The sequence below is a fragment of the Mirounga angustirostris genome, unplaced genomic scaffold (genome assembly GCF_029215605.1).
Source record: "Mirounga angustirostris isolate CCGP_5_RB_7025 unplaced genomic scaffold, mMirAng1.0.hap1 SCAF_9, whole genome shotgun sequence".
NCBI classification, from domain to species: Eukaryota; Metazoa; Chordata; class Mammalia; order Carnivora; family Phocidae; genus Mirounga; species Mirounga angustirostris.
In genome coordinates, this window is record NW_026991717.1 from 4,566,816 (window position 1) to 4,587,003 (window position 20,188).

The 20,188-nt window shown below is 59.2% G+C and overlaps 1 protein-coding gene across 9 annotated transcripts in view; it reads left to right on the forward strand.

The window, feature by feature from the left end:
- The window catches only part of AP3B2 (adaptor related protein complex 3 subunit beta 2), a 62,352-nt gene extending 43,988 nt beyond the window's left edge, over positions 1 to 18,364 (forward strand). For 2 of the 9 annotated variants that reach the window (XM_064569821.1, XM_045901843.3), the window contains 22 exons: positions 241 to 401; positions 685 to 751; positions 850 to 1,032; positions 1,122 to 1,405; positions 2,969 to 3,023; positions 3,350 to 3,421; positions 4,662 to 4,724; positions 5,062 to 5,194; positions 5,442 to 5,551; positions 6,194 to 6,370; positions 10,114 to 10,300; positions 11,570 to 11,688; positions 12,097 to 12,205; positions 12,506 to 12,623; positions 13,001 to 13,184; positions 13,336 to 13,396; positions 13,708 to 13,814; positions 14,021 to 14,249; positions 14,646 to 14,730; positions 14,951 to 15,048; positions 17,674 to 17,812; positions 17,917 to 18,364. In XM_064569821.1, the coding sequence (XP_064425891.1) occupies positions 241 to 401; positions 685 to 751; positions 850 to 1,032; positions 1,122 to 1,405; positions 2,969 to 3,023; positions 3,350 to 3,421; positions 4,662 to 4,724; positions 5,062 to 5,194; positions 5,442 to 5,551; positions 6,194 to 6,370; positions 10,114 to 10,300; positions 11,570 to 11,688; positions 12,097 to 12,205; positions 12,506 to 12,623; positions 13,001 to 13,184; positions 13,336 to 13,396; positions 13,708 to 13,814; positions 14,021 to 14,249; positions 14,646 to 14,730; positions 14,951 to 15,048; positions 17,674 to 17,812; positions 17,917 to 18,067 (2,892 nt within the window). In that variant the 3' untranslated portion in view covers positions 18,068 to 18,364. Of the gene's footprint in view, positions 1 to 240; positions 402 to 684; positions 752 to 849; positions 1,033 to 1,121; positions 1,406 to 2,968; positions 3,024 to 3,177; positions 3,422 to 4,537; positions 4,725 to 5,061; positions 5,195 to 5,441; positions 5,552 to 6,193; positions 6,371 to 10,113; positions 10,301 to 11,569; positions 11,689 to 11,793; positions 11,851 to 12,096; positions 12,206 to 12,505; positions 12,624 to 13,000; positions 13,185 to 13,335; positions 13,397 to 13,707; positions 13,815 to 14,020; positions 14,250 to 14,645; positions 14,731 to 14,950; positions 15,049 to 17,673; positions 17,813 to 17,916 lie in introns of those variants that run through there. The other 7 variants (XM_064569827.1, XM_064569820.1, XM_064569822.1 and 4 more) reach the window with 7 other exon arrangements.
- The last annotated feature ends 1,824 nt before the right edge of the window (positions 18,365 to 20,188 follow it).

Below are 20,188 nucleotides of genomic sequence, written 5' to 3' on the forward strand. Positions count from 1 at the left end.
TACTCTTCCTGAAAGTGAAGCAACCCATGGCCACAACTGTTCCGGTGTCAGATTTCTGCAGCGGGGGCCAAGAGTCAGTTCCCTCAAGTGGTCCCTCCCAGGTCCCTAGCACTTGCCCACGGTTCAGGGGGTCAGGAGGCAAGAACTGCTGGTAGCTAGAGACAGTAAGTTCCATAGGCGTGGCCTTTCCCATCAGGCCACTGTGCTCTCTCAGGGCTCTGCCTCCACCTCTGCTCCTAGGACCCCAACCAGCTGATTCGTGCCAGTGCCCTGCGTGTCCTCTCTAGCATCCGGGTGCCCATCATCGTGCCCATCATGATGCTGGCCATCAAAGAAGCTGCCTCGGACATGTCACCCTATGTACGGAAAACAGCTGCTCATGCCATCCCTAAACTCTACAGGTATGCCCCAACCCAGCCATTCACTCCTCCGGGGGGCGGTGGTTCCCAAGCCCCCAGCCCACCCCAGGCTCTCCCAAGTCTTGCAGATTGCCCTTCTTCTTTTATACTTCGGATGGTTTAAGATGGTTTGGGGAACTGATAGACATGGAGGACAGTGGTGGTGGCAGCTCACACCTCTTTACCAATAAGGTTGGGGTGGGGGTGGTGAGCACAGTTTGGGCAGATATTGGGAAGGCTGGAGATGGGGGGAGGGGCAAATCCCTCTCAACCTTTTCTCCTTCAGTTTGGATTCTGACCAGAAGGACCAGCTGATCGAGGTCATTGAGAAGCTTCTGGCCGACAAGACCACGGTGTGTACATGGGCACACACGGATGGGTGGTGGGAAGGAGCGGCACAGAGGCCTCTGCCCTTCCTGTTCACCCTCTCTTGCCACTGTCCGTTCCCCAGCTGGTGGCGGGCAGCGTGGTGATGGCCTTCGAGGAGGTCTGCCCGGAGCGCATCGACCTGATTCACAAGAACTACCGGAAACTCTGCAACCTGCTCATCGACGTGGAGGAGTGGGGCCAGGTGGTCATCATCAGCATGCTCACCCGCTACGCGCGCACGCAGTTCCTGAGCCCCACCCAGAACGTGAGTGGGCCCGGGCCCTAGCAGCGTGGGTGGGAGGGCTGCCGGGAGGAGGCGCCCACTGCCTCCCCCACGTCTCCGCCTCCGCCTAGGAATCTCTGCTGGAGGAGAACCCCGAGAAAGCCTTCTACGGCTCGGAAGACGATGAGGCCAAGGGCCCGGGCTCGGAGGAGGCGGCCACCACAGCGCTGCCCGCCCGCAAGCCCTACGTCATGGACCCCGACCACCGGCTGCTGCTGCGCAACACGAAGCCGCTGTTGCAGAGCCGCAGCGCCGCCGTGGTCATGGCGGTGGCACAGCTCTACTTCCACCTGGCGCCCAAGGCGGAGGTGGGCGTCATCGCCAAGGCGCTGGTGCGCCTGCTGCGCAGCCACAGGTGCGCGTCCGCCCCGCCCCGCCCCGCCCCGCCCCCACGGGTGCTGCACCGCCCCGCCCCCACGGGGGGCTGCCTCCCCGTCCCGCCCACACGGGGGGCTGAGCCGCCCCGCCCCCACGGGGGGCATTTCCCCCGCCCCGCCCCCACGGGGGGGGCTGCCTCCCCGTCCCGCCCACACGGGGGCTGCACCGCCCCGCCCCCACAGGGGGCATGCCCCGCCCCCACGGGGGGCTGCCTCCCCGTCCCGCCCACACGGGGGCTGCACCGCCCCGCCCCCACAGGGGGCATTCCCCCGCCCCGCCCACACGGGGGGCTGCCTCCCCGTCCCGCCCACACGGGGGCTGCACCGCCCCGCCCACACGGGGGGCATTCCCCCGCCCCGCCCACACGGGGGGGCTGCCTCCCCGTCCCGCCCAGACGGGGGCTGCACCGCCCCGCCCACACAGGGGGCATTCCCCCGCCCCGCCCACACGGGGGCTGCACCGCCCCGCCCCCACGGGGGGCTGCCTCCCCGTCCCGCCCACACGGGGGCTGCACCGCCCCGCCCACACGGGGGGCATTCCCCCGCCCCGCCCACACGGGGGGGGCTGCCTCCCCGTCCCGCCCCCACGGGGGGCTGCACCGCCCCGCCCCCACGGGGGGCATTCCCCCGCCCCGCCCACACGGGGGGGCTGCCTCCCCGTCCCGCCCCCACGGGGGGGCTGCACCGCCCCGCCCACACGGGGGGCATTGCCCCGCCCACACGGGGGGGCTGCCTCCCCGTCCCGCCCAGACGGGGGCTGCACCGCCCCGCCCACACAGGGGGCATTCCCCCGCCCCGCCCACACGGGGGCTGCACCGCCCCGCCCCCACGGGGGGCTGCCTCCCCGTCCCGCCCACACGGGGGCTGCACCGCCTCGCCCACACGGGGGGCATTCCCCCGCCCCGCCCACACGGGGGGGCTGCCTCCCCGTCCCGCCCCCACGGGGGGCTGCACCGCCCCGCCCCCACGGGGGGCATTCCCCCGCCCCGCCCACACGGGGGGGCTGCCTCCCCGTCCCGCCCCCACGGGGGGGCTGCACCGCCCCGCCCACACGGGGGGCATTGCCCCGCCCACACGGGGGGGCTGCCTCCCCGTCCCGCCCCCACGGGGGGCTGCACCGCCCCGCCCACACGGGGGGCATTCCCCCGCCCCGCCCACACGGGGGCTGCACCGCCCCGCCCACACGGGGGCTGAGCCGCCCCGCCCACACGGGGGGCAGTCCCCCGCCCCGCCCCGACTGGGGGCGGGCTCCCCGTCCCGCCCACAGGGGGCTGCCTGCCCCGCCCACACGGGCGGCTGACCTGCTTCCACCCGCGCTGCCCACTTCGGGAGGGGTGGGCAGGCCCTCCCAGCTTTTCTCCGACCTCGGGGGCACACATCCTGCCCCACACCTCCCCCCCAACGCCGTACTGACCCCATTCTTGCCTTCCCCCGACTGGTGCCCTCCCCTCCCTCCTCTTTGGCCCACCTCCCTTCCCTCCACTCGCTGCCCCTTGCCCGGGGGGCGGGGCCCAGGTACCTCTGACCTGTCCTCTCCGTAGTGAGGTGCAGTACGTGGTGCTCCAGAACGTGGCCACCATGTCCATCAAGCGCCGGGTGAGCACGTCCTGCGCTCGCAGTCGGAGGAGCGGCCCCCGTGGGTGTGGGCGGCCCCGGGGAAAGGCAGGACGGGGAACGCCTAGCTGTGCAGAGCGTGGCAAGGGGGACCCCCAGCGCAGGAGGATGAGCAGGGCCTGGAGCCTGAGGGCCGCGGAGGGAGGAAAACCCGGTGAACAAAGACGCGGTCAGACCTGAGAGGGAGGCGGGAGGACAGTGCTGCGGCAGGATCCTGCGCCTGGCGTCAGGAGAGCTGGGGCCGCTCTGGAAACGAGGCAGGTCTAGGGCTGCGATGGAGCTCCCTGGGGCTGCCTCCCTCCTGCCAGGGTATGTTCGAGCCCTACCTGAAGAGCTTCTACATCAGATCCACCGACCCGACCCAGATCAAGATCCTGAAGGTGAGTGATGGACAGACGTGCAGGCCGCCCTTCCGCCTCCCCCCCACCCCCGCCGACCCTCAGATATCCACAGTGGCCACCGTGGCTCAGGAAGCCGGGCCAGTGAGAGTGGGAAGGGAACTGCCCTTGGCCTATCACCTGTTGGACATCTGCCGCTTTTCACATGTAAAGTAACCCGATTTTCATAATAAACTCAGGAAGCGCACATTATCTCCATTTTATAAAAATGTAGACCCAAGTCCCTAGCCCAGAGTCAGTCCTGCTGACTCTGGAATTCCTCCTTTGCCCCCGCTGTGGTCTCCTGTCTTCCACTCACAATGTTCTTTTCCCCATACATCTACTCCCTCAGGCTTTCACGCAAATATACACCCACAGAAGGAGTGTCAGGAGCCCCTACCCACATTCCATTCTGCTCTGCCTCCTCATTACTGAGTAATTTCATTCAGCAGCAGTTAATCCTGACTCTCTGAACATCTACTATGTATCAGTCACAGCTAGATCTAGGGGTACGAGAGATGGCAAACTCATCAGACACCTTGCCCTTTGGAGCTTACAGTTTAGTGGGATGAGGAGACACTGAGGAGCTAATCACAAAACAAATGTAAAAACCCACTTGAGAAATAAGGTAAGAAAGAGAAATGCAGAGGGCTGTCAGAGCATAGAGTAGGAGGCCCTGATCTAGTCGGGTACCAGGGAAGCTTTTCTCCAGGAGGTGAGGCTTGAGCTGAGGCCTGAGAAATGAAGGTGAATTGTCTGGGCAAATGCAGGGACAGGAATGGCAGGAACTGCTTCACACAGAAGAAACAGTATATGCAAAGGCCCTGAGGCAGGAAGAGGTCTGACGAAAGGCCAATATGACTGGGGCATGGAGGGCAAGGGGGAGAGCAGTGTGAGAACAGAGGTAGACGGGGGTCGGCTCATATGAGGATTTATAGACCACGGTAAGGATGTCGCTCTTTATCCTAATAGCAATAGGAGGCTTTGTTTTCAGTGGAGGTGGAGAGGTGACATGCTCATGCTGTCCATAAGCACACTCTGTCAGGGAATCCACTTAAGAGGCAAACTGGTCCTCCTGCGTTTTGGACAAGCTTCACAATCTGTCATTTTCTTCATCAGTTTAAGGGTGATGCAGGGCTGTGCGTAGGATCGTTTTCCGGTCTGTGCAGTGTGTTTGGAATGAGGGGTTATGAGAGCACAGAAAGCCCACTGGCCACCCTGCCCATTTTCTGCCTCCCTGCAGCTGGAAGTGTTGACCAACCTGGCCAACGAGACCAACATCCCTACTGTCCTGCGGGAATTCCAGGTACGGGCCAGGGCCCAGCTCCCAGGAGAGGGACCCAAGAGAGTTGCCCTGCAGCACCCTGTGCTCAGTGACAATCATCCTGATGGGCCCCCCTTCTCTTAAGAGCCAGAAGCAGAGAAATGGTTGTCTTTGACCCCCTCCCAGGGCCTTCTGCTGGCTTTGGGCCAGGGAATCACTGCATGATGGGTAAGGGTGTCGTTCCCTCTCCCAGAGTTTAGTCTGGCATGACGAGTTGTTGAATGAGGGGAGACAGCCTTCCCGGAAGGTGACCCCTAAGCCTGCAGAATCACGGAGGGTCAGTGCCAGCAGGGGGTCACTCTGTTGTGGTGTCCCACAGACCTACATCCGCAGCATGGACAAGGACTTTGTAGCCGCCACGATCCAGGCCATCGGACGCTGTGCAACTAACATAGGCCGAGTCCGTGACACCTGCCTCAATGGCCTGGTGCAGCTGCTTTCCAACCGTGACGGTCAGTGTTTGTCTGCGTGTGCAGCTTTGATGAGCAGAGGGCGTCCGCCTGTCTGTCCGGGCACAACGCACGTTCATTGGTCCGTCCCCCTCAGTTAGCGTCTAAGTGTTGCTACGTCTCTGAGGGCCACTGGAGAAGTGTGGGGGGGCTGTGGAAGAGAGCCAAGGGTCTGGGGGTACTGTAGGCGTGGGCGCCCCCTGCGCATGGCCACCTGACCGCCCCGGGGCCACCTGCTCATTCCCCACAGAGCTTGTGGTGGCAGAGTCCGTGGTTGTCATCAAGAAGCTGCTGCAGATGCAGCCCGCACAGCACGGAGAGATCATCAAACACCTGGCGAAGCTCACAGACAACATCCAGGTGAGGGAGTAAGCCCGCTCTCCCTCCCATCCCAGCAGCCTCCCCGTGATTTTAAAACCCTGTAATTAAACATTCTAGCCTTAATAAAATCAACTTCCATACCTTCCATACTGGCTCTGAAAGGTCTGCTAGTGGAAGGCGGGGGGGGGGGGGGGGGACCGGGTGACCCTCACGTGTTGCCCAAGATTCGCTTTCCCCTTGAGGGTCCCTCGCTGAGCTCCAGGGTCTGTACCACCACTCATGTGTTCTCTGAAGCTCTGGCCAAGCCTGGCCGATTGACAAACCTTGTGTTTTTTATTGCACTGCTAAGTTGAAACATTCAAATAAGGCATTCCTTGAAGATTCAGGAAGAATAACGTGGAAGTAGAATGCTAGAAAATCAGTCTTGTAAACCAAACCAGGACTGACTTTGGGGCTTGAAGGTTCTGCCCATGCTAGCGAACCCCTAGGGGAGAAGGGAGACGCTGCCCAGGAAATGCTCACCTTTTAATCTCTCTTCCACCAACCCCCTGGCCCATTTCCAGAGAACCCCACAGTTCATGGGCCAGCACAGATGGGAGGAATGCCATTTCCCTGGCAGGCCACGTGCCCACCCACATGTCCACACGTACCACGGTCCTGACCCCTCTCGTACACCCGCAGGTGCCCATGGCCCGAGCCAGCATCCTGTGGCTCATCGGCGAGTACTGTGAGCACGTCCCCAAGATTGCACCTGACGTCCTGAGGAAAATGGCCAAGTCCTTCACAGCAGAGGAGGACATTGTCAAGCTGCAGGTCATCAATCTGGCAGCCAAGCTCTACCTGACCAACTCTAAGCAGGTGAGGATTGAGAGACACCCCCTGACATGTGCTAGGCCCCGGGATTGGTGCAGGCAGTAAGCTGTGGGCCCTCACCAGGCGGGTGTGGACTCCAGCATCTCTTTCTGAAGAGAGAGTTCAGGACAAGTGTCTAGTGTATCTCGGTAACTGGTGTCCCCTAGTGTCCACAGCTACTCTGAGGACCCAAGGGCCGGTAGGGGTGGTGGCCGAGGTTGGAGGCTCTCCTGTGGGGCTGTGACCTCCAGTCTGCCTGTATGAGTGTCCCTACCTGCTGCCTTTGGGACAATAGGGCCGTAAAGAACCACAGCGGAGTAGGACTGAGGGAGGGGCCCGTGATGACGGGCACTGGGGGAGGGGACGCGTATCCTAGGATATGAGATCCGTCCTTCCTCCCAAAGCTTAGTGGTGTTTGGCCAGTCTGTGCCAGGGATTATGAGGGCAAATCTCTGCTTGGTCTGGGATGGTACTGGAGTCCATTGTCATTCTCAAGGTTAAAGGTTATGAGATATACCATAGCCGAGGGCGTGGCTCAACGAGGCTGGAATATCAGGATATTGTTAAGTGTCCAGCAACCCCTGAGAGGGTCCCAGGAGATTCTCCTAAGAATGAGGTGTAATGTGCAGTTTTCAAGGTGTTGGAGAGGCCAAGCACTAGGACACTTCCCACACTCACTGCCCCTCTCAGTTAGGTGAGGTAGGGGACCAAATCCTGCCTGCTGCCTGTGGTTGTAAATAAAGTTTTATCGGGACACAACCATGTTCATTCATTTGTTTATAGTATATGGATGATTTTGTGCTACAATAGCAGAGTTGACTAGTTGTGAGAGCCCATATGGCCCACAGAGCCTACAATAGTTAATTTCTGCCCCTTCTAGAAAAAGTTTGGCGAGCTATAGAGCCGAGTATCTGGGCGGGCAGCTGAGGTCAGCAGCATGGCTACACCCTGGAGGCGGTGACGTCCCTGCCCGCCTGCAGGTGGCCTCCTTGCCATCCCATCCAGTCTTTGGATGGAGCATTGTGTTTCTTCAGTGGCTCCCTTGATCCCTGGTGGCTCTGGTGGGCCCCCGGGACTTAAGGTGGGGAGGCAGGGCTGTCAGGGGCTGGGACACTCATCAGGAGGTGGAACAGGCAGCAGTCACGCATGGGAGCCAGGAGGGACGGGGTCTGTGAGTGTCAGCGTGGTGGGAGAAGCAGGCTACAAAGAGAAGTTAGAGCACTCACTGAACTAATATTTGTGTGCCTCCTTTGTTCAGAGGGGAGGAAAGAACAGGTGGGAGGAACATTTGAAAAGATGAAGCCATGTGGGTGGGGAGCCACCCAGATGGGCTGAGGACCCAGCGGGACTCCTGAGCCCCTGGATGGTGATGTGTGATGTCAGGTCGTTGTCATAAGCCTGGGTGTGTCCCCAGTTCCTTGGGACGGTAGGACTGAGACCCTGGCTTCTTGCTGGCTGTCAGCTGGGGACTGCCCTCAGTTCGAGAGACCACCCTCAGTTCCTCGCCAAGGGGGTCTCCCAACACAGATGCTTATTTCTTCAAGGCCACCAGGAAAAAAGTCTCTAGAGCAAGTCTTACATAATGAAATTCAATCACAGGATCATGTTACAGCCCCATCACCTTTGCCGTAGTCTGTTGGTCAGAAGCGAGTTTCAGGTCTTGCCCACACTCACAGAAAGAGGATTACGTAAGGGCATGAGCACCAGGAGGCAAGGATTGTGGGGGAGGACCTTCAAATCTGTGTGCCACACAGATCTAGAGCCTATTTTGATACGTGAGGTCAGGATGTATTTTGTTTTCGCTTTTTGCAGAGCCAGTGTCCCAGTGTGATTTAACAGGTAGCTGCAAGGTAGGGGGTGTGTTGACATGGGTTCGTGAAAAGGAGTCCATGTTCCCCACGTAAAAGTCCCCCCTGGAAGCTGGAGCCCACTGGTCCGTGGGAGCCTTGTTCCGTTCTTGGTGCCCTGAAGCAGGTCTCTTAGGCCCTCTTGAGCTGCCCGTAAATCCTGCCCATCCTGGCTGAGTGAGGTGAGGGTCTTGGTGGTACAGACTGGATGCTAGGATTTCTGGTGAATGGGTCCTTGGGATGGAGAAGCGTAAGGAATTGTTATAAGCAAATCCTGCAGTGACAAGGAGGGTGAACCAGCCCCTTCCTATACTGGCTGTTGATATGCAGTTAAGGCTGTGGACAGATGGATCCAAATCCTTAACACTTCTTTCCAGAACTAGTCAAGGACTTGGGAGAGGGAGAGAGTCTGATCAGCCAGCTGGGAGGGCTGTAGAAGGGAATCAGCAGCATCTTGGCAATGGACCATGTTGATAAGGGCATCCAGCAGCCATGACCAGTCAAATGATGTCTGGCCCAGGGAGGGGAAGGTCTGTGATGAAGTCCACTGCAAGGTGTCCTGGGGCTTATGGCGCTGAGAGTACTTATCTGTGATGGCAACAAGGTTGTAGGCACTGCTACTGCTGGAAGGGACTGAGCTGAAGGTGAGTCCACCAGCGTCCCTGTGGGCTGTGTCCTGGGTACGAGAGAGTCACAGCGGCTCTCTAGCTTCGCCACGGCAGCAGCTCTGATTCTCGGCCAGCATCTGGGGCTCTGCCCCTCACGGACATCTTCCTGACGCTCCCACTGGGTTACCTGAGTCAGCCATGCCCTCGGCTGGATGTCCATAAACCGCAGGAGGACCAGGTTGGGTTCCGGACTCCCTCCGCTGGTTCCGGCTGCCCCGGGCACTCTGGCTGTGGGGACATGAGATCTGTGTACTTGGTGATTCTGACTGTCTTGCTCATAAGAGGCGGAGACCTGAGTGGGGGCAGCCGCCTTATGTCAGCGGGAGGTGGTGCAGGGGAGCTGGTGGGTGGCCGGCTCTGGCGGGCCCAGGCCTAGAAGCAGCGCTGACTGACTCCTTAACCTGAGAGAAGTCACTTCTGACTCCGCTTCTCCTCTGGAAGTGGGGGCAGTCGCCCCTACCTCGCAGAGGGGCTGTGACGTTACATGAGATCGTGTGAAGCACCTTACAGAGCACACGGTGCTAGAAGGCCTCCGTGAATGACGTCTGCTGCCTGTCATGCTATGAACGCAGGGCAGAGTAGGCCAGGATCAAGGCAGAAATCAAGATTTTGGGTCCTGGGATGTGGCTGCTTCCATTGTAGACAATGGACCCCACAAGACTCCAGCAAACCCATAGGCAGCTGCAGTTTGCTCTGATCTCATTAGAACCTTCTAGGGGAGGTCATGGCCTCTGAGACTCTGGGCTGCTCAGAATGTACCATGTGAGTCAACGGGGCATGAGGACAGCCCCTGCCAAGGGGATCCCCCTGTCCTTCCCCCTCTTCTGCTGTGTACTTTTCCTCTGTGTGGTGGACGCTGGGAACTGTGAGATTTCCAATAGGATGTTCCAGACCTCCACTCAGCCTGGCACCCCACAGTAAAGAGGCTGGCCAGGCCTGGAGTAGGCAGGGTAGGAGCCGGGCCTGGGACAGGGGGGACAGTGGGGACCCCAGCCTGAGGAAGAATGGAGCCCACCGCCCAGAGGGAGGAGATTCCAAAAGGGCGACCTCTCCTGCGGGGCATGGCTGTTGTCGGAGCTGGGGTCAGGAACAGGACCAGGGACGTGAGGGGAAACGCAGAGTGGTACAACAACAGTGAGGGAGGGAGTTGGTGGATGCAGCTGGCTGGCAGGTGTCCGCTTACAGAATCTGCTACAGGCCCCCGCCCCCCATGTCCCCACCTCTCGTCCCCCAGACTAAGCTGCTGACCCAGTATGTGCTGAGTCTGGCCAAGTACGACCAGAACTATGATATCCGTGACCGAGCACGCTTCACCCGGCAGCTGATTGTCCCATCAGAGCAGGGGGGTGCCCTCAGCCGCCATGCCAAGAAGCTCTTCCTGGCACCCAAACCAGCCCCCGTCTTGGAGTCATCCTTCAAAGGTGGGAGCTGAAATCAAGGGTGACCCCCCGGGGGTGGGGGAGGAATTAGCCAGGACCCCAGCCCCAGACCATGCCCCTGAGGTCCCAGTCTTAGCCAGACATCAGGACTACTTCTGGAGAAATGCCGCCCTCTACCCCCAGCCCACCCCTTCTGCCCGTCCTGCAGCACCTGGGGCTTACTCACCCGCTCACCCACAACCAGCACCAGCATCCTCTTGCCTGAGCCCCCGCCCTCCCAGCCAGCATGGGCTCCTGGCTCCTCTCCTGTCCCGCTCCCCCGTCCACCTCCCTCCCTAGCCGCCACTTTATATCAAGATTTAAATACCAAGGGCCCAGGAAGGCAAGAAATCAAATAGTGTTCAGAGGAGAGGTGTATGTTTGTAAGGGTCTTGAGAAAGAAGTTTCCAGCACTTGGGGCTGTCACTGGAGCTCAGCCCAGATGCTGGGCCCTCAGCCTTGCCTCTGTCCTTGGGCTCGTCTCCTGTGACCGGGGCCTGGAGAGAGGCCGGGAGGGGAGGGTCCTCCAGCTGGCTCTCTGGACCTCAGAACCTACACAGGAGGGGAGCCTCATTCACAAAGCTCAGTTTTCCTGGGTGTCTTTCTGTTCTACTTTTTCTCTTCCCTGGACCTTAGGAATAGGGAGATTCTGAGGGATGGGACAGATTTGAAAATCTCCCAGGAAGGAGGAAGTCCCTTTCTCCTCCCCGAAACCATCCCCACTCTGTGTTACCCTCCGATACCACAGGCTAGACCTCTGGTCCTGACTCCTTCCCACTCCCATTCAGACTGCACACCCCTCTCCATGGGGTCCAGAGCCTGACCAGGCATGTCTCCCCCACTTGACCCAGCCTGGTCAGCCTCTTCCTCACAGTTGCTATTCTCATACCAACCAGGCCTCCTTCCCAAGCCTGGCCGAGACACACAGCCCCATTGCCCGGGAAGAGAAGCCGCACTCACAGGTCTGCCTCCCCTTCAGGCAGAACCAAGCAGAAGGGCCAGCAGCATCTCTGGGCCTCGAGCCCCCACTCCGCGGTCCCACCTGCCCCCATCCCTCAGCCCGTGCTCTAGTCAGGCCAGACCACCTTGTCTTCCGGCACATGGCCCTGAGGGTACCTTCAGGGTGGAAGAACCCTAACAGGACACAGCCGCTGCCTTCATCTGCCTAGATGGGGGGGATCCCAGCCAGAGTCTCCACCCCATCTGGGAGATAACTCTCCCAGGGCATTTCCTAACACCTCCTCCTGGCCTGACCTCTAATCCTGCCCCCAGACCGGGACCACTTCCAACTGGGCTCACTGTCCCACCTCCTCAATGCCAAGGCCACAGGCTACCAGGAGCTCCCAGACTGGCCAGAGGAAGCTCCAGACCCATCTGTGCGAAACGTGGAGGTCAGCGGGGGTGAAGGGTTGAGCTGTGTGTGTGTGGGGGGGGGCAGATAGCAGGGAGCCTGGGCAGTGCTGGCCCAGCCCTCCTGACACCCTCCCCACATGCAGGAAGAAGATCTCTCCCTTATCGAGACCCACGTGGGCCTGCTGGGCGAATACGCGGAGGTCCCCCTGCCCGTGTGCCGTGCTCTCTCCCCCCACCCCATGCTCCCCCTCCCCTTCCCCTTGTGTGCTACACCCTGCTTCTTCTTTGGTTAGCAGTGCTCCCTGCGTCAACAGCATCCCCTCCCCCCATTATTCTCTCTTGGAGACTGGACCAAATAGGGCAGGGTGCAGGGTAGAAGCCTCGTGCTTTCCTTCCTCCGCCTCAACCATGATTCGATGCTCCTCTTGCCCCACCCCCATTTCCAGGTACCTGAATGGACCAAGTGCTCAAATCGAGAGAAAAGGAAGGAGAAGGAGAAACCCTTCTACTCGGACTCTGAGGGGGAGTCAGGCCCCACAGAGTCTGCAGACAGCGGTGAGGAGATCAGCAGAGCTGGGGACTCTGTGCCCCTGCTCACATGTGTTTCACATGGTTTCACGTGTGCACGGGGTTGCTCACCTGCTTGTGTGGACCTGTATGTGTGGGGGTGGGCCCGAGGGATTGCACGTCCCATATGAGTCCATCTGTGTCCTGGTTGCCGGGTGGCATCTGGGGCCGGGGGCAGCTCAAGGGGCTGCAGCTTCAGTGCTGAGTCAAGGCGGGATCCCAGGGCACCCGCTCTGGACCCAAGGAGGTCTGCACACAGGGAGGGGCCCTGAAACCGTTCCTCCATAGACCCCGGGTCCGAGAGCGCCTCGGACAGTAAGAGCAGCGACCAGAGTGGCTCCGAGGAGTCTAGCAGTGAGTCTGAGAGTGAAGACCAGGAGGAGGAGAAAGGGAGGAGCAGTGAGAGGTAAGAGGGGAGCCAGCCAGGTGGCTGGTGGGGTTCAGGGGTCTCCTCTGGAAAAGAAGGGGGAATGTTCAGCCTTAGCCCCTCTCCTAAGAGCCCCCACGCTTCCTCCTGATCTGGTGGGGCCTGCAGACCCCCAGGGCACTCGCATGATGGCTGCTTTGGCTGGCTGCAGGGGGCCTCTGCTGGGCCTGCCCCCTCATGGGGGCAGCGTGGAGAAGCAGTCTGGGGCCAGGGGCCCAGGCATAGGGGCCCACGTGCGGGCTCCTCTGGCTTGGACCCCCTCTCCCCCCTCCCACTTTCCTGGGTTTCTGCTCTTCTGTGAGGCAAGGAGATGTGTCCAGGCTGGGCCTGAGTCCCATTTGCCCCCTCTCCTCCAGTGAACAGAGTGAGGAGGAAGGTGGGAAGAGGAAGATGAAGAAGAGGAAGAAGGTGGCCGAGGGACAAGGAGACGATTCATCCTCAGATGAGGGCAGTGGTTCCAGCAGTAGCTCATCAGAGTCTGAGAGGACATCAGAGACAGAGGGGGAGCAGATGGAACCTGCTCCTTGGAGGAAAAAAACAGTGAGAGCCTTGGGGCAGGAGGGGGGCGCTGGGCTCATGGGCCAGGCCCAGTCATCTCCCCACCATCTAGAATAGACCATGGTGTCATCTACCCAACCCAGAACAGGCCAGGTGCTCTCCTTCCGCACCTGCATCCCATTTTCTCTTTCAGCCTCCCAGTGGCAAAAGTGCCCCGGTAGCCAAGGAGATCTCCCTGCTTGACCTAGAGGACTGTGAGTTTGGGGTAGAAGTCACCGGGGGAAGGAGACCTCGGGAGGGTGTAAGAAAGTCCATGGGCGCTCTGGATTAGGTTCCCCAGGACTCCGGGTAGGAGGAGCAGACAGAACACACTTCTGGGTTGAGAGGGTAGCAGGACAACCTCCCCAGGTGTGGGGTTGGGAGCAAGGAGCAAAACCCGCCTGCCTTGTGCTTCGCTGTCCGTGGTGCTGAACCGTGTGCTCCCTGAGCTCTGGGCTCCCTGCTCAACCCAATCCAACTCCACGTTGCCCCTCCGTCATCAGAGCCTTCCTCATCTACTCCACAGTCACCCCGCCCAGTGTCCAGCCTGTGTCTCCCTCCACGATTGTGTCCACCAGTCTGGCTACTGACCTGGAGGGCCTGACCCTCACAGACTCCCCACTGGTGCCCTCGGTAAGTGGGATGCAGGACTGCTGGGTCAGGGGCACATCTCTGTGGTGCGTCCTATAGTGTGGATTTGAGTGTGTGTGTGGGGGGGGGGTGTGATGTAGGGGATAGCGTTGAGTCCCCATTGCTCGATGACCCTAGGTGAGGACAAGGCGGGGACAGGCTCTCTCCTTGTTCATTTCCATACTGGCCCTCCTCCTCCTCCCCTCCAGCTGCTGAGTCCAGCGTCAGGTGTTGGGAGGCAGGAACTGTTACACCGTGCAGCTGGCGAGGGGCTGGCTGTGGACTACACCTTCAGCCGCCAGCCTTTCCCGGGGGACCCCCACATGGTATCTGTGCACATCCACTTCTCCAACAGCTCTGATACCCCCATCAAGGGCCTGCACGTGGGCACCCCCAAACTGCCTGCCGGCATCAGCATCCAGGAATTCCCTGAAATCGGTATGGAGGGCCTTGGACATGGTGGAGAAGGAGGCTCGTGGGCAGAGTCAGTCTTTCTGTGGCTGCTGATGCCCCCTCTGTGCTGGGCCAGGCTGTGTGGGTACAGAGAGGGCATCTGATATCATGCCCTGGTAGACAAGATGGACTAGGAAACAAGCAAGTCCGTGTCAGGGCAGAAGGTGCTTGAGGCCTTGGTGATTTCAGGACGGACTTAAATGGGGTGAGGGACAGGGGGAGGAGGGTACTTAGATTTAAGGAGAAAACCAGGAACCATCTCCAAAGGCCCAGAAAGCCAGGAATGCATGGAGGGGTGGTCAGCTCTGGCAGTGGTGGGTTCCAGACCTATCGGGTGATGGTGTCCCCCACTCTCCCCCTCTCCCTGCCTCATCCCCACAGAGTCGCTGGCACCTGGAGAATCTGTCACTGCTGTAATGGGCATCAATTTCTGTGACTCAACCCAGGCGGCCAACTTCCAGCTGTGGTGTGTATCCAACTCATGGTGGGGTGGAGGGGGGGTGGGGGGCCTGGGGAGAAGAGGGAGCAGAATGGCAGGGATACATCATGAGCTGCTGGGTTCGGAAGCCATCCCAGGCCCTCAGATCTTCTCTCTTGCACTCTTGTTGCCTCCAGGCAAAGTGGGAGGTGAGGGGCAAGATGCTGGCCTCATTTCCTCTCCCTCTGTCTCCTCCCACCCTTCCCAGTACCCAAACCCGGCAGTTCTATGTCTCCATCCAGCCACCTGTTGGGGAGCTGATGGCTCCTGTGTTCATGAGCGAGAATGAGTTCAAGAAGGAACAGGGTGAGTGCTCCCTGGGGTCGACAGGGAGGGGGCTCAGCACCATCCGCTGGGGCTCAGGCAGCTCACAGTGCCATCATGCTGGAGGAGCCTCGCCATCTTCAGACAGAGGGAGGCCTCGTAGCTTGTGCCTCCAGCAGAGGCTTCCCAGAGGGTGGGACACTTCAGTGAGGCTTTGGAGAGAGTGGGACTCAGCCAGGCAGAAAAGTCTAGGCCAGCATTCCAGCTTGGGGAAATATCATGAGTACGTGTGGGTGAAAGTTTCCAGCAAGAGAGAGGAGTTTGGTTTGGAGCTCAGGAGTCCGCAGCACAGAGGGGTAGTCAGAACAAAGCTGAAAATGAGATGTCTGGTCTAGTTTCTGGGAGCCTTGATTACTGTGCTAAAGGATTTCAATCCCAGAATTTGAGAGCTGGAAGGGGACGCCAAAGTTATCCGGTCCCCCAACACTGTGAGGGAGATTAGCACCGCAGACCTCATTTTCCTAGCAGCGGAGGGGTCCGTGAAGGTGTCTGAGGAAGGAGCCAGGTTCAGACCTCAGCTTCAGCAAGGGGAATCCGCAGCACCCGCAGCTAAGACCGCACTGGGAGAGCCTGCAGCAGGCAAGGAGGCAGGACAGCTTAGGTGGGAGAAGCATGGGGCTTCATGAGTCCTGGCTCGAAATTCTGACCCCACCCCTCACTTGGTGTGTGACCTTGGCCTAAATCCTGTGACTATGTATAAGGCTATTGCAGTAGATCTGGTGAGAGATGGTGAGGACTGGGATGAGCGCCTCAGCAAAGGCATTGCAGGGCTGGGGCGGGTCGTGGTGCTGAGAAGGGGACAGCCGGGGGCCGCTTGCTGCCCTGAGGAGGAGGAGAGAGAGGTGTACGAGGATGGCAGGGTGGCAGGGAGAATGGCAGTGCCCTTACCTAGACCGTGAGTCGGCAGTCTTTTCCTGTAATGGGCCAGAAAACAGATGTTTTAGGCTTTGTGGGCCGTGTTGTCTCTGCGACAATTGAATACGTCACAGATAAACGTATAAATGAATGAGTGTGGTTATGTTCCAATAAAATTCTATTTACGGACACTGAAATTGGAATTTCATGTGATTTTCATATGTCATGAAATATTAATCTTTTGATTTTTCCCCCCCGACACTTAAAAAATATAAAATGTGTGGCGGGCCATATAGCTGGTAGGCTGGATTTGGCTTGCAGCCCATAATTTGCCGAACCCCTGGTGCGGAAGAAGGAGGAATGGGCTCAGCAGGGGAGGAGGGAAGATCATGGTTGGTTTCAGATCAGCTGATTGTGAGGTGCATGTGGGAAGTTCAGGAGGAGTACTTCAGTAAGCAACTGCAGATGCGGGTCTGTGCCCCGGAAACACCTCTAGGCTGGAGTCATGAGCACAGAGGTGAGAGCTGGAGCTGTGAATGAGTCAGATGCTCTTGGGAAAGAGACGAGTGGGAAGGTGAGGCCAGGGAGCGTCCTTGAGGAAAACCCACGGAGAAAGAGGGGAGGGGTAAGAGAAAGAGCAGAATGAGAGGCGGAAGGAGACCCCGGGGAGAAGAGAGGGCAGAAGACTGCCCTGGGGTGGGGTGGCTAGGCCAGGACGACCCAGACCTTCTGCTCCAGCAGGTGGGAGGTGGCTGCCCACGTCAGAGAGCAGGTCATTGCAAAGGGGGGACAGAGGCCAATTGCAGTGGTTGGGAGGAGACGGGGGCTTGAGGCAGTGGACCCTGGGGAGGGAGACACGGCAGTAGCATGATAGAGAGGACTTTTTAAGGACTTGGAGACTTGGCCATGGGGAGAGTAAAGGTAGAGGAGCAAGAAAATGTCACTCATCAGGAAGGAAGGGGATGAGGGCAGCAGGAGAGGGAGGCCTGTTCTCAAAAGGAGAAGAATGGGGGAAGCAGCAGGGGAAGGATGGAAGGGCTGCAGGGAAGGTGGCAGGAGGGCAGGCGGAGGATGTTACACGCTGGCCCTGAGTGTGAGAGTGGAGAGGAGAGCTCGGGCCTGCAGAGTGAGGGGTTGTGGGATGCTGTGAATGTCTGGGGGGCTTCAGGAGCCCTGGCCAGGTTCGGAGCTCAGGCCGCAGGTGAAACGAGAGATCCACCTCTGAGAGCCTCACGTCTCTGCTGCACTCTGGCCTGTCTGGTGAGGACCAGTGCCCTGACCAGGAGTGTAAGAGCCACCAGGGATGTGTTTGTGAGGACTCAGCTTCCAGGAGCTGGGAGGGATTTGAACTTGGGTTGGAGGGCCAGCCAGGAAAGACCAGAGCATGTGGGGGCTGGGGTGGAGGACACCGCTTTGAGCTGACTGGCCACCATGTCCACTGGTCCCTCCCTCCCAAGGGGCGGTAGCCCAGAAGTCTGACAGTGGAGAAGGGCCAGATCCGTCTTTGGTCAACAGCGTGGATAGAGCTCGGGGAGGGGGGGTGGGGTAGGGTGGGGAGGCTGGCTTCCTGAAGAAGGGTGTAGTCCAGGACAGAAGTAGCCCCTCCTTAAGCCTGAGAGATTCAGACCCGCTCTTAGCATGAGACCTGTCCAGCTTGAGGGGACCTTGGTGGAGGATGCTCCGTGGACAGACTCAGGTGCCAGCCTCTAGACCCAACATGGCCTCTGCCCTCATCGTGACCTCTGCCCCCAGGAAAGCTGACAGGCATGAGCGAGGTCACAGAGAAGCTCACGCTGCCAGACACCTGTCGGAGTGACCACATTGTGGTGCAGAAAGTGACTACCATTGCCAACCTGGGTCGTGTTCCTTGTGGGGCATCTGATGAGTACAGGTATCGGCCACCAGCAGAGGGGAAGAGATGGGCTCTGGGGAGGCCTGCTCTGCAGCAGGGTCCTGTGCCCCGAGGCTGAGCCCCTGCCTCTGCCCTCACCTCAGATTTGCAGGCAGGACGCTGACCAGCGGGAGCCTGGTCCTGCTGACCCTGGACGCCCGGCCCACAGGAGCTGCCCAGCTGACCATCAACAGCGAGAAGATGGTGATCGGCACCATGCTGGTGAAGGACGTGGTGCAGGCTCTGACCCAGTGATCCCCCGGGGCTGTGACCTCCTTGACCCCTGCTTGTCTCTCCTCCGTGGCATCTGGGCTGTTAGCCCGCTCCCCCCACCCCCCGCCCTTTTCTCTCTCTTTTCTCTTTCTCTCTCTCCTAGCAGATTCCTCATGCCAGATAGCATCCGGGGGGGCCTGTTGCCCTCCGGTCATTACCAGGCTCCCCACACCCCGCCATGGGTTCCACAGTGACTGATGCAGAGGTTGCTGGTGGCTGTGGCCCTGTCTTCCCAGCCTTCTGCAGCTATTTGTGTAGCAAAATCCCAATAAAATGCCTTCTCCCTACATGCTGGCTCAGCTTTCCTTCCTTTGGGCTTCTCTGCGGGGGCAGGGGGGGGAGCTGCTCAGAGTGACCGTGTGACTCTTGTGAATGATCATTGCTGACTTTCTAGGGAAGGCTGTGACTCACTCGTAGGTGACTCTGGTTGGATGCGAAAGTGACCCTCCCCGAGTCTCCAGGCCTGTCTGTGGAAGAGCCATGCGGGCAGGGATGGGGAGGCCACCCTGAAGAGCTCCCTGGTCCTTGTTATGAGGCTCTGCAAAAGCAAGGCCTCTTCAGTCACTATCAGTCCCCCTGATTTCCCTCATGGGCCTTCAGGAAAGACCCTAATGTGGGGGACTCCCCAGCATAGGTGTGAGGTTCAGAATATGTTGTCAGTGGAGCCCCCGGCTGGCTGGGGAGATGCCCCAACCAGCCATCGTGGAGGGGGGAGAACAGGAGAGGTAGAACAGTGCTCTCAGACAGCCCTGCCTCAGCTCAGCTGGGGATTTTACTACCCTGCGAACTGCGGTCAGTGTCTGCCGTGGGGCCTGGGATCCTGCATTTCCCGCAAAGTCCCAGTGGCAGATGCTGGTGCTCTGTGGACGCACTTGAGCAGCGCAGGAGGAGGGCCTCTGCAGCTGGGACAAGCCTTCCGGACGTGGCAGTGAGCGTCAGGGCCCTCCCTGATGCCCTTCCCCATGAGGAAAGAGGCTGAGTGAGCAGTGGTTCCATAAGGTGTAAAAAGTAACACGTTAGCATGTATTCTACCAAAAAAAAGAGAGAGAGAGAGAGTCTATGATCAACAAATTTAGGAATAATGGACTTAAATGAAACAAGTTTATTTCCCACAGGCCTTCTCAGAGCCTTTACTATGCCAATTTGCATTGTGACCTATCCCTGCCCCAAACTGGAACAGTGTTACCCAAACCTGGTTTTGACTTTAGGAACACTTTTCCCCCCAGAACATGTTGATCGCCTGGGTTACAAGGAACACCCTCAAATGGTGTGAGAGGTGATGCCTCAGCCTCCTATCCTCCGTGCCTGAGACTCCAGACCCTTGGCCATACCTCTCCACAGCCCTGCTACTGAGGCATCCCTGAGCAGGTCTCCGCAGGGGAGGGAGAGTGTAGCAGGTGTGCCCTCCTCCCGGGGAAGGAGGACAAAGGCAGTGCCAGGGGACACCCCTACCTTCGTCTCTGGGGATGGGCTGGGCTCCGTGGCACCAGACAGCAGCTGGAGTCGCTGCTTCTTGGAGAGCCCTGGAGCCCCGCGGTCTCCCTGGGATCACTGTTTTTGTCACTGCAGGTTTGGCGATGGGACTGCTTGGCCAGTCAAGGGCAGACAGAGTGGTCAACTTGCTCTCACTCCCGTCTCTGAATCAGCACTGCCCGCAGCGTAAGAAGGTGAGAGCAGTTTTCCGAGGCACTGAACACGGACCATCAGAGAATGCTTGGCCAACCCGTACTTTGCAACAAAGGCCCCAGAACGGACTCTGTTGGAACCAGAAGTGCGTAAGGCATCTCCCCCAACCTCCCTCAAGTTGCTCACAGCCCAGATTCCCACAGCCCCTCATAAAGGGCACTGGGATCTCCAACCTGAGCAAGAATCCTGCATGCTGGAACTTCAGTCCCGGCCCTGTGCTGCTTTCTCTGGAACGTGTCCCAGGCTGTGGGCTTAGCAATTGCAAACCTCCCTGCCCCCCACTCATGCTCTCTCTCTCTCAGATAATAAATAAATAAATAAACAAACAAATAAATAAATAATAAAATCTTTAAAAAAATAAAAGACTTTTAAAAATACTATTTAAAAAAGTATAATATTCGTATAGAAAATTGTACA